This window comes from Bidens hawaiensis, unplaced genomic scaffold (assembly GCF_021521415.1).
Source record: "Bidens hawaiensis isolate Kalapana, Puna unplaced genomic scaffold, B.hawaiensis_p1.1 tig00055710_1, whole genome shotgun sequence".
In the NCBI taxonomy this organism is placed as follows: Eukaryota; Viridiplantae; Streptophyta; class Magnoliopsida; order Asterales; family Asteraceae; genus Bidens; species Bidens hawaiensis.
Genome location: NW_027500028.1, coordinates 70734 through 84118, shown reverse-complemented (window position 1 = coordinate 84118; position 13385 = coordinate 70734). Strand labels below are relative to the sequence as shown.

Sequence of the window (13385 nt, the reverse complement as noted above, 5' to 3'; positions counted from 1 at the left end):
TAAAGAGTCTTGCATGAAAATGGGTTGATTTAAGTCACATGTTTGCATAATAATAACAAAAAATGAATTTTGGTGCAGACTCCCTTTAGCGTAGCGCTAAGGTCTCTGCCCTTGACCTTAGCGCGACGCTAAGGTCACCTGATGGAAATTTCGAACTTTCAAAAATGGCAGTTTTGGCCCCCGGAGTTGTTTTTAAGCTTTTAAGGCCATTTTAGGGACCGAAAAGGGTGTTTTTAAGACCCGACAAGTATAAAACAATAATATAACATAAAATCCATCATTTTTGATTATATAAAAGGTTTCGGTTTACAAAACGGGTCAGTTTACATAATAAAACAAATACAAAAGTAACCCGAAATTGACGAATGTCACAGTTTTACAAGTAACAAACCCAGAGCCAAAGTGAAGATTCAGGATGAACAAGTTAGGATTGTTAAATCAGTCGGAGGACATCGTGACAATGGGAGCATAGGTTGTGTTTCAATTACAATTATAGGTCGACAGTGAATTAAGAAAACCAGTATTCCAGCTATAAAAGTCTCTCTAGTGGATTATTTGCTGAGTTTGGAGAGTGTTTGTTCTTAGGGTATCTCAGAATTCGGTAGTTTGCTTAAGTGAGAGCCGGTAGAGACAGAGAACGAGTCAGGGGCAGTTTTAGCCGTGACTGACGTGTTGGAGCTCCACGGGCCTTCAGGTTAATTGATGAGAAGGTGGTGGCAACTAGAAGATGGTTAATGTTCAGATTACAGAAGTACAATCAGGAGTGCTCAAGGCCTCCGAGTGGGGAGATTGTTGGGTTCGTAGGGCTTGTTGGCCAGTTTATTATTTGAAGTCCAAAGGGTAGACGGGTGTAGGGTGGCCAGACCGAAGCCCGACCCAGTTTAGATATGTTGTTTAATAAGTTTTAAACCCTTATTCAGTCTCTACAAAAACCACGCTATGTACTTGTAATTATTTGTCACTCAATAAAAGAATATCTAGTTGCCACCCATGGACGTAGGTTAGTTTAGACCGAACCACGTTAAATCCTCGTGTTCGTTTATTTCTTTCGTGTTTGTGTTTCGGTTCGTGTGTGTGTTTAATCCTAACAGTCTAATCACTACTCCGGTCCATCGATTGGTTGTTACCCTATCTTCTTCACATTGGTTGGTTGATACCCTCTCTTCTTCCCCTATCCCTCCACCATCATAATTTTTTTCACATATGGTTGCTTGAGTTGGAATTTTTGCCTGGTTGATGTGCGCAAGGTGGTATATAAAATTTTAGCAAATATTGACCAAGCACAACGAGTAATAAAAACCTTGAATACCCTAAACCAAACCACTAGCAACAGGCAAGTGAACCTATCGGGTGTAGAATAGCTATGGGAAGACCAAGAATATCGAACCCTAGAGACACTAATTTAAATAACGAGGCTAGTTTTAAAAGCTAATTTAAAGTAATAATTAAGAATATAAATAGTTTTGGATTTTTATTTATTTTATTTAAAAACTAATAATTAATTAAACTAAATACTTAATTAAATTATATTAAACTAGAAAATTAAATTACCGAATAAAAACTTTAGCAAATTCAAATAAGGGAGCAAGAGTTATCTAGGCAAGGAATCCGAATTGTGAAGACTCGGGCTTTTATCGGTTACGGAAAAATGTTATGGAAACCGGGAATCTAAATATATGAAAATCTAGGAAACTTAATGGATCCTTAATCACTTTCAAGGTGTCACCGAAAAAGAAATCTTAGAGATCATGTAAAAACACCGGCTTATTGGTTCACCTGTCAGTTTCACTATCTCAATGCACCTAAGTACACGGGGTGGTTTTGAACAGTTTAAAGGACACGGGTAAACAGTGAAATTAAGGCAAAAATAGGCAAACCTCCTGTCAGATAATTTAACCTAAAACCCTAACAACGCAGACAAACCCGACAACTTATCACCCGTCGGATATCTAAGTAGGTAAGAATATAAACTTTTAATAATATGCCAAAAATCAGTTTCTATGGTGAATGAGCTCAATAAACCATAAACAAGTTGCAAACACACAGTAGACAACCCTAACATGCAACCTATAATTGAAAGACTTTCAATAAAGTAACATGTGAAACATTCCTTCAGACACAAATCAAAAGTAAATACGCATGAGACACATCCAATAAAACTAATCAAAACTTTTAATTAATCAAAATCCCATAAACTTTTAATTATAGTTATGCTATTGGTGGGACTTTACTGGGTATGATTGTATTGATTGATTGAAAATCCCATAAACAAAACCCGAAAACCGACTAATCCAAACCAATCAACAAAACATCATCACAAGCCTAGATAACTAAAAAGGTTTTAGCCAATAATCATGTTCAAGAACGAAAACGAAATAAGTATAAAAGTGTTCATCGAAAAAGAAATATAAATAAGTTCAGCTACTAGCCTGCCTAGTTAAAATAATTGACCTGTGTGCTAGCTAGCTTAAATTAATTAAGGAGCTAGCATGGTTGCTTCTCAAATTCAAGATGAGAACCGTAGACTTTATTTTGACCTGCCAACGTGCTAACTTGCTTTTTGTTTCAACGTAGACTAGGGATGGCAATGGGTCGGGTTTAGGTATTCCCAAACCCATACCCGTTTATTAAAGTTCATCCCAAACCCGTCCCAAACCCATCGGGTTTTAATCGGGTAATTACCCGTCGGGTTTCGGGTTTTCCCGTCGGGTTTTGGGTTTTTCCATCGGGTTTCGGGTTTCCTATCGGGTTTTGAAAAAATACCCGTCGGGTATATCCGGCTCAAAACCGCCGGGTTTTGACAAAATATAACTAATCGATTACAAAGATGGTTAGCATAAAGATTAAATATCTCAAATAATTAGCGTAAACAAATTTCGACAAATAATATACTTGGAATATAGTATATATATATATATATATATATATATATATATATATAATAGAATAAGCTATATCGGGTATACAATCGGGTAAATGGGTTTATGTTATCGGGTAACCGGGTCGGGTAATCGGGTATATTAGAAATCCCAAACCCGTCCCAAACCCGCGAAAAATTTTAAAACTAATCCCAAACCCGTCCCAAACCCTAATGGGTCGGGTATTACCCATCCCATTTATGTCGGGTTTCGGGTTTTCTTATCGGGTTCGGGTTTCATTGCCATCCCTAACGTAGACTAGGAGCTTCAAAGAAAATAATATAATGATAATGCTCTATGTTCTGCTGCTGTCCCGTCTCTCTTCAAATCCTCACGTGAGGTATTAAAAAATAACAATGTTGTGCGCTACTCAGCCCAAAACCAAATAATGATGATAATATATGACGGGTGGCTGCTTGTAGGGTTTCCCATTGTCCAGGAAATCTCATAAGGGCCCACCTGATTCTTCTTTCATCATGGACTTCATAAAATTCATTGATTCAGCCCATGCTTCAAAGTGTTAAACGAGTCTTTTAATTCTTTTCTAGGGAGCCAAATAACAATTAATAATTAAATAAATGACATGTAATTTTTTTTTGTATCACATTCATTAATATAAAACTTGTTTAAAGATTCACTCGTCGTCTCAAGACTATAATTCATACATCGTATTAGCTTATCGTCTCATGAACCCTTAAAACTCACATACGAACCAACTAATAATAATATCAATAAAAAGAACATGGTTCAAAAGTACTCAAAAGTGTAGGAAATATATATAATAATATGTATATTTTAGACCACATCACTAGTAAATGATGTCATCCGAGTTGTGAATGCTCTTAGACCATTTTATATTACGAGTGATAATAATTGAATATATGTGGGCAATTAATTGCAAAATGTTAGATCTTAGGATGTGTTGTAAAATATTGAATATTTTGGTCTACATCAACGAAAGAGCCCATTGGAGAGTTGCTGGCCTGCTGCTATGCGCTAGCCCTGTGTCTCTTTTATTGATTTTGGGCCTAAAGGGCTATCAATATAGCAGGCCTAGGCTGCTAGGGAGATGAGTAGTTGGCCGGGTCTGGATCATGATATAAATCCCTTTAACTTACGTGGGGTTTTAACAAAAATGATTAATAGTACAAATTAGTTCCTGAACTTTATAATTTTATTTATTTTTTTATTTTATAAAATCACATTGATCTTTTTTCATTATTAATTTTTTTATTAGAAACTCAAGAATCTATCACATGTTAAGATTCCCTTACCAAACCACATGACACTTGGAACACAGTAAAACACAATTGAAAACATTTTAAAATCGTACAACGTTGTGGATCACCTTAGAATACCGTATTGTACTTTAGCCAATCTTGAACTTTGGTATTCTATTCCGAAGACAACAGTCTTTACTACCTAGCCAGGACTTAAATGAAATTGGTATTAGCTTAAGTCGGCTTAACTGGAATAATTAATTCCACGAAAGATCTCTCTCATATCACACACACCCTTCCAAATGGATTTGTTCTTGGGTCTCCCCCTCCATGTCTTCCAATTTGTCTTTCACGATCACCATCTTTCTTCCATATCAGACCACATGCGACATTTTTCTTTCACGATGTGCATGGTGATGAAACTCACGTATTTATACATGACGGTCGAAGAAGTAACAACTTTTAACTAAAATGATATAACTAATTACTTATCATCAACGCATTAATAGATCGATCACATTTAGAGTAAAATTAATTGGAAAAAAAATCATTTCTATACCTTAATCTTTAAATTTTCAAAGTATGTAAATTCTATATTAATGAATTTGAATAGTTAAACACAAATTTAAATAAAAAAACTGCGTAGGACGTTGAAACAACTCAATAAAATGGAATTGATTGAGGGGGTTTTTTCCAATGAAGTGAATGATGCAAAAAAGCTGACTTTTTACCCGGGGATGGCAATAAGAAGATGAAAAACTTCGGGTTTGACTTTTAAAAAACCCAACGAGCAAGAATACCAAATTGAAGCTTGAATCCATAAATTAACGAGTGCATGAGAGGTATAAAATTGGATCAGAAGCAAAGAGTCGGTTTCTTAGTGGAATTCGTTCTAATCGAATCAAAATGTTTTAGTTGAAAAGATTGGGTCAAAGCTATGTTTGTAAGAAAATAAAACAAATTCGATAGGTTCTGGAAATTCTTGATGAGAAAGTTGAAGGATTTTGCTTAGGAAAGGGTATGGAATTATCCTAGGTCGGTTAACTGAGTCGAAGAACAAGTTTGGAAACGATTTGGTGAATCAACTTGACTTGTCGGCCAATTTTGCGTCTAAAACGTCTGTGCACGTAACGCGAAACATGAAGAGATGGGTTTCGTGTAGCGTGATCCAGTTACAACTGTAGCTGATCTTGGTGCAGGTCGCGTATCATGAAGAACAGAGGATGAATCCGTTGCATAGTGCGGTCCAATTGAAGACGGGTTGTAACCCTGCAATTGCCGCTCACGGGACATGGAAGAGGATTCCTTTGCGTGTCGCGATGAACAATTTTTCACAAAAAGTTTGGTTTTTTACAGTTTTATCCCTTGGACTTAGATTAAATGCAATTAAGTATAAGATACATGAAATAACGTTTGTAATCGAGTTTGTAACATTACGACAACATAAATAATATATAACGTAAATGAATATCATAAATGAATATTAATATCCAAAGTTTTCAATGATAAATATCCGAATAAGTCGAGGTAATAAAATATGAAAAATGGCAAATGTCACACCTGTGGGGAGCACGACGGTACATTATAGAGAGCTCTCAGGATTCAACTGCCAACACAGCTTGGTTAGGGACAATCTTTTTGGCATAATTAGGTATGCTAGGATATCGGTTATAAAAGAAGCACCTGTAATTTTCTTAAACGGGCAATTGGAAGGAAAATAATACTTAGACTAACTGACATTTTGGTCTTCGGATGGATGGATGGAAGGAAACATGTATGTGTGGTCCTAACAATGGCTTCTACTCTTGTGGGCTTGGGGATAGTTGTTTCATGATTAACCCCGCTACTCTAAAAGTTGTTTCATGCAATATGACTAAACACGAGAATGTATGTAAGTGTTTGTACCTTTTGCATTTGATACTTTTAGTTTCCTCGAAACCTTATGTGGTGGAGATACTTAACTAAATCTACGGGTAATGCATAGTAATGTTATTACTCCAAAATTCATCAATGTAGCAATTTAATAAGAGGCCGTGACATAACTTGTTGCACGTGTGCCTTCCATATGTGATGAAATGATGGTGATGTTTATATTTTAGTAAAATAATTTTATTTTTTAAAAAGAATGTAAAGCAAAAACTTTATATTTAAGCGATGAGCGATGAAGCCGATGGAACACTCTCTAAGACTAAGGGGTATACACCTGTATGCAACCCCCATTGGTCCTAGGTGACTACCACTTGGCCAATTCCAACCCCCCCCCCCCCCCCCCCCAACCAGTCTCACGCAAACACTGCCCCCCCTATTGTTGGTCACGCGTAACCTGACCTCACTGACCATGGTCCATAGGGTCATTGGGCATTTGGCTTGATTTTGTGACCGTTGCAAACGGTCGAATTTTTTTACTTTTTATTTTTAAATCGTATTATATAAATTAATTACATTAAACCATTTCAACCAATTTCAAATTCATTTCAACATATTTTTACCATTCTGCTCTTCTATATATATTAATTAATGTAATCGTTTTCACTTTTTTAATTTATGCATTTTAATTTATTTTATTAAATATTATAATTTCAAATATATAGTTTAAATATAAAAGTTGTATTAAATAAAATAGAAATATAGGAAATGGAGAATGATGAAGAATAGTGTTTAAGGGTGTATACTAGGGATGAGCAAAATTGATACCGGTACTGATTTGGTACAGTCGGTACCGAATCAGTACCAAATATTTAAGTTTCGGGATTGGTACGGTACCGGTATTTCCCGATTTTTTACCTTTGGTACCGGTATAATCCCGGAACCGAACCGAATATTTCGATACCGGTACCAAGAATTTGAGATTTTTGGGATCGGGATTTTCGGTACAGGTACTGGTACGGTACCATGTTCATCCCTAGTGTATACCCATAGGTTGAAGGGTGATGCTGAATGATAGGGGAAAAATGACGTGACACAAACATAACGATTTATAAAAATGATGTTGAGGGGGGTATATCCCTTAACATGAGAAAAAGTATATTGTGTCCGGTGTCCCCTAACTTTGGACTAAAAAGGTTAAAATAATGTGAAACTTCTTTGACAACTTCCGGACGTTACGAAGGTCTTTCCCACCGACTTTCGAGCTGGATCTACTCTTGGTTTGTATCCCAGAATGGTATAAGTTACAGTTATAAATTTTTTTTAATATCTTAGTGTGGATCCGTCGGTGCTATTTGAAACTAGAGTTGACACACTTAAATTTCTAACTTTGCAAGAAAAACTTTCAAAATTCTAAAATGATGGCCACTCACTTTATTTCATTTTCTTTTAATTTCATTATTCTTTTTCCTTTTTATTTTAGGCGAATTGAAAATAAATTAACTATAACTTTTTTGTATTGGTCGATAATAATTCCAACTTTAAAAATCACTATCAAAGGTTTCAACTTTCAACTAATTTTGCATAAAATATTACCCCATACGCACGTTAAAAAAATTTCGAATGAGATGCCTGCCAATGTGAATAACAACCTCTTTTTCTATTAGCAAGTAACAACTATTTTAAACGCCAAGACTTTTGACTTGCATTAATACACTCCTCCTTATATATTCAACTTCCTCTCATAGTCATAGTCATCGTCAACAATCCAACCTTCATTAATGGCCGCCTTCAAGCTCAATCTACCATCCATTCATAGCGTCCATAACCAATCCCTCAACAACAGTACTAAAAGCAAACCTAATTTCAATTCCCGCCAGTTAAAGAAGTTAACAGTTCAACCACTTACAAGTAAACATATAGAAAACCCTATTTCCGTAGACAATAATATCCGGAGGAACGGGTCAGGTATGCTTGACCCGATGGATCCCGTCTTACGATCCGAGCTCATCCGGTATGGTGAGTTGGCTCAAGCTTGTTACGAAGCGTTCGACAACAACCCGTATTCAAAATACTGTGGAAGTTGTAAGGTCCCACCCAAGACCTTTTTCCATGATCTTGGGATGGATAGCTCGGGATACGAGATCTCGAGCTATATTTACTCGAGCAACACGAGTAATCTTATCCCTAAGTTTTTTGTAAAGTCCATTGAGTCGGGCGGGCCATGGAACCCTGCGGTCAACTGGATGGGCTATGTGGTGGTCTCAAACGATGAAACCACCGCGCTTTTGGGGAGGCGTGACATAGTGATAGCATGGCGTGGGACCGTCACGAAACTTGAATGGATGGAGGATCTAATGAACTTCCTAAAACCCGTTTCAGCTCAAAAGTTAGCGAGTAGAGACCCGAGCATCAAGGTCATGGCGGGATTTTTGCATATTTATACCGATAAAGATAAAAAATGTCCTTACTCAAAATTCTCTGCACGTGAACAGGTACCGTTACTGTTATTGTTACGGTTACTCTGTATTCTTTTCTTTTAAATGACACATGAATGTTATATCTAAACGCTCAGGTTTTGGCTGAAGTAACGAGACTAACGAAGATATACGCGCAAAAAGGTGAAAAAATGAGCATCACGATAACCGGACATAGTTTGGGAAGCGCCTTGGCGACTTTAAGTGCTTATGACATAGCCGAATCTAACTTGGATATAGTTGAAAAGACGCAAAAGATTCCGATATCAGTTATATCATTTTCCGGGCCAAGACTTGGCAACACAAGGTTTAAAAAGAGAGTCGAAGAGCTCGGAATAAAGGTGTTGAGAGTGTTTAACATCCATGATAAGGTTCCTAATGTACCGGGAGTTATTTTTAACGAACACTCGTCCGCTTTGATCCAAGGTATAGCCGATTGGACCACAATTTTCTACTCGCACATCGGGGAGAACCTTGGGTTGGACCACACAAGATCTTCGTTTGTGAAAGAAAAGCTAGACTTTGCGTCTATGCATAGCTTGGAACTTCTTTTGCATCTACTAGACGGGTACGTGCATAGAATAAAAACATGTTTGGCTCTACACGCGAATAATAACACATTGTATATTGGTTTCTAACGTGTTGATCTAATTATATGTAGGCAATCAAGTGGAAGGGATATAGCATTGATGAACAAGGATGGTGACATATTGAAGCATGAATATATGATACCACCATTTTGGTCACAAGTGGAGAACAAAGGGCTTCGAAAGAACCAAAATGGAGAATGGAAATTACCGGAACAAAGAAGCATCGAAGATCACTTAGGGCCTCATGATGTTGAGGCTCATCTTAGGAAGCTAGGGTTAGCATAGCTTCAAAAGTTTAAAGTTCATTTTATTAAATGTACATTAACTACAGCTTAAAAGATGTTAATGCTCATTTGTATATTAACATATTTGTTTGTATTGTGTTTTAAGGTTGGAAGTCACATACAATGTATTTGGTTTAACATAGAGTTGTTTGATGTCCGTGGACAACATGAACTATTATTGACGATTCACTTTTATGAATTTTAATAATATTGATTATTAATAATCAGTAACTTTAACATTATAAATTGGATGTGACTCATGGTAAAACACGCATTTTACTAGTGAGAAGTAATTGGTTCAAACCTCACTACCATCAATTTATATCGGAGATATGAGGGATGACCATTGCTTGCCAGGGTTCGAGTCCTTATCTCACCCGGTTTTACTGGCATCTCGCTGTCCTGTCGTTTGGCGGGTGTGGGAGTTAGGTTTTATCTGGAGAATCCCTCAATAGGTGGACCGCTAGGGGCTCCATCTGTTCGGACTCGTGGCCGGCTCGGACTACCTTTAGCCAAAGAGGGGCGCGTACGGAGTACCCGGCGTTACTTAGTTGGTCGTTCCAAAAAAAAAAAACTTTTAACATTAAATGTATATGTTCAGATTTGATTGATATTGATAGAAGATATTCAATGTGTTCTGATTAAGGTCGTCGTGAATTTTCAGTCTTAACTCTCTAATTATTCAAATGAAGATGACCTTCTTATGTGACATTAAGATCATCCGTTATTAGTTATTCCTCTCATTCTTTATCATTTATTAATCAGACATCAGTGTCAAATCAGTTTTTCATGTATCATCCAATCTCATCACTCAACCTTTGTTATGAGTCATTCTCCATCATTCTTATACATTATCCATTTTTTTATTTAATACAACTTATAATTGTTATAAAACAAATTAAGACTTTATAAACTAAAACTTAAAAAGTCAATATTAAACAATGAAGCTCCATTTCCATATTATAAATCAGTATTTATAAAATAAAACAAATATTAAGCTTCATTTTCATCTAAAAATCAATATTTGTAAAATAAAACCCACCATCTCTATTAACCCTAACCCTCCATTTTCTCCTCCCCATCTTCTCCATAACAATTCAAATCATGATCTTATGTTGATAATAGCAACATTTGAATATTCTAGCTTGACCAAGTCTCCGTCTTGGTCAAATCCAATTGGTGTGTCTTACATCTTTTATAATCAGCTTGAGTGAAGCTATGGTTTTGATGAAATTGAGAAGAATTGATTTTATAACAAGTAATTCAATGTTCAATGAAGGATACAGATATTATCTTTGATTCTCACAAAGTAAAACAAAAACTTATAAAATTATATATATAGATATTAATCGTAATTATTGAAAACTAATTATATTAAAGTTAGTGAAAACTCATTTTCACTATCAACTACTAGACTCTCGGATAAATAAACAAGAGTGAGAAGAACAACGACCTTAATTAAATGAGACGTGACGTTCTCATCACTACAGACAATATGGAACTAGAAGTTGAATGTGATACTTGAAAGTAATGAATCAAACGGGGGCGAATTGTGACACGTGGTGCCCAGTCAGTAAGGAGTGAGAATTTGTTTTTGTGGTGTAATAGTGTAGTGGCTACAAGTTGGGCCCACAATATTTTTTTTTATTATTTTCTTTTTATAATTAAACTAATTAAATAAAACTAATTTATTTAAATAATTAAATACAAATGTATTAAAATTAAAAAATAAATACAAAAAAATACATAAAACTAAAAAAAAAATACCAATAATATAAATAAATTATAATAAAAAAACACACCACAACAAAATACATATAAAAATACAAATAAAAAAACTAATCTATTCGTCTTCATCTTCGTCTTCGTCCCCGTCCTCGTCTTCGTCCTCCTCTCCGTCCTCAACGGGACGATTATCCCACACGTGTTGAACCAAATCCGCCTTCAGTTGGTTATGTATATCACTTGATGTGAGTTGGTGAATGTTATACGTTCGTTGGTCTTGGGTTGGTTCAGTGAACTTTTCTGGAACGCTTCCTAGTATATAATGTTGACATATTGCTTTTCCTTCGTCTTTTAAATCATATTATGCAATATGATACACGTATACATGGCATCGCTCATTTTTGCCAACGTCCATACACGACAAGGGTTTTTCACATAATGCCAACGTTTTTTTAGAACCCCGAAACACCTCTCGATATTCTTTCTCGCGGACTCTTGCTTCTTCTTAAAATAATCTCTTTTTTCTTCGATCGGGTCTTGAAACATCTTGATGATGATCGAGTACTCTGAATATATCCAATCTCCCAAATAGTATCCGTGACGATAGAAGGTACGGTTGGCATAAAACGATAAGACCGGTATGCTACGGCTGATGTAATACTCTAGCACGGGTGGCGCGTTGAGAACGTTTATGTCGTTGTTGGACCCGACTGAGCCGAAGTAGGCTGACCAAATCCAGAGGTCATGTGAACAAATGGCTTGAAGACTAACCGTTGGCACTCCATGGTCACCACGAGTGTATTGACCTCGCCATGTGGTTGGACAGTTGGCCCACTCCCAAAGCATGCAATCTATACTCCCGATCATGCCTGGAAAAGAATGTTTGCTTTCGTGTACATCGTATATGCGAGTCAGGTCGTTTGAAGTAGGAATCCTCAGATAACGACGAGAGTATAATTGTATTATCCCTATACAAATAAATTATTAAAAAATATTTATATTAAAAACAATAGTTAATACAAACAATTTAAATTTTACCGATGAAAAAAATTCTCCAACACATCTCTCGTTGTTTTCTCAGCCATCTTTAAATACTCGTCATTGATATCGGTCGTGTTGCCGTATGTGAGGATACGTAGAGCCGAAGTACACTTTTGGATGGCGGAGAATCCTAAATATTCTCTTGCATCGGGAATCTGTTGAAAATACTCATACTCCCGCTCCATATCTCCAACAATGCGTAAAAATAAACGCTTGAACATCCGAAAACGACGTCGAAACATAGCGTCGTTATATGTAGGTGTGTCGTTGAAGTAGTCCTTCATCAAACACTCGTTCACTTGCTTACGATCCCGAAGGATATATGACCGTCTACGTGGTGCCGTAGACGGACCTCAGAGCCGGACACCATGTTATTGGCGACGGCCCGAACTGCGTTCGTGACCTCTAAATGCTCTTCCGCCACTCGTCGATGAATCTGATGAAGTCTTTGACTCTCCTTGATTACTTGATCCCAAATCTCGGCAGAATTTGTGGAATCTAGGGAACTCATTGAGTTTGAAGAAGTATGAAATGATGAAAATGATTGGTATTTTTATGTTTGAGTTTGTGTATGATATGGTGAAAATGGTTTAATTGGTTTGATATTTATATTAAGTTTTAATTTATTTTTTTTAATTAGTCGTTATCCAAAATGGTATAATTATTATAATATTATTATTTTCACACTTCTCCTGCGACAAATAAACCCCGCCCCCGGCCCAATTCGCCCACAAATCGCCGCGGGGGGGGGGGGTGTTTACGCCCTTTCTCGCCCTTTTTCGCCCAAACCAACACCCATTACATATAGCATTAGAAGAACAATTTCTAACACGACTTAAAATATGATTTGAAAAACTAAATATTTACCAAAATAGGTAAAGTTATTTTTTTTTTCTCACTCATAATTCTGTTAGAATAAAATAATTCTTATTAAATAAATATCAAATATCTTACATTAATAAATTTATATGACTTGTATATTTAAAAATATAAGCCATATCGTAATAATAAAGAAAAATAGTAGCAAGGGTTTAAAATATTTTTCAAACTAGGAATATTCTAATTAACTTATCTAAAAAGCATTTTTAGATAAGTATGTAAAACTTTTTTAATCTATCTATCTATATAATTTTCTACCATAAAAATTCTACGTGTCACTCTCAAATTGTTATCCACATCTTTTAAAGCAATCAGATTGCTTGATTTGTAAATAAAGAACTCTCATTGATTTAGCCGGATTTAGACCCATTTTTTTACACGGGTC

The 13385-nt window shown here is 36.0% G+C and overlaps 1 protein-coding gene and 1 pseudogene across 1 annotated transcript; one reads left to right on the top strand and one right to left on the bottom strand.

Annotated features, from left to right (window-relative positions):
* Positions 1–7733: 7733 nt before the first annotated feature.
* Positions 7734–9361, top strand: LOC143601128 (phospholipase A1-Igamma1, chloroplastic-like). The gene is made up of 2 exons (XM_077078618.1): positions 7734–8499; positions 8580–9361. Exons 1-2 carry the CDS (start codon positions 7786–7788, stop codon positions 9117–9119), a joined length of 1254 nt encoding a protein of 417 aa, XP_076934733.1. The 5' UTR covers positions 7734–7785; the 3' UTR covers positions 9120–9361.
* A 1837-nt stretch (positions 9362–11198) lies between these two features.
* LOC143601126 (uncharacterized) lies at positions 11199–12405 on the bottom strand (annotated as a pseudogene).
* Positions 12406–13385: the final 980 nt, after the last annotated feature.

Coding starts and splice junctions, on each gene's coding strand:
- LOC143601128 (XM_077078618.1), top strand. CDS start 7,786: ATGGCCGCCTTCAAGCTCAATCTACCATCCATTCATAGCGTCCATAAC. Junction 8,500..8,579: donor AATTCTCTGCACGTGAACAG/GTACCGTTACTG, acceptor CTAAACGCTCAG/GTTTTGGCTGAAGTAACGAG.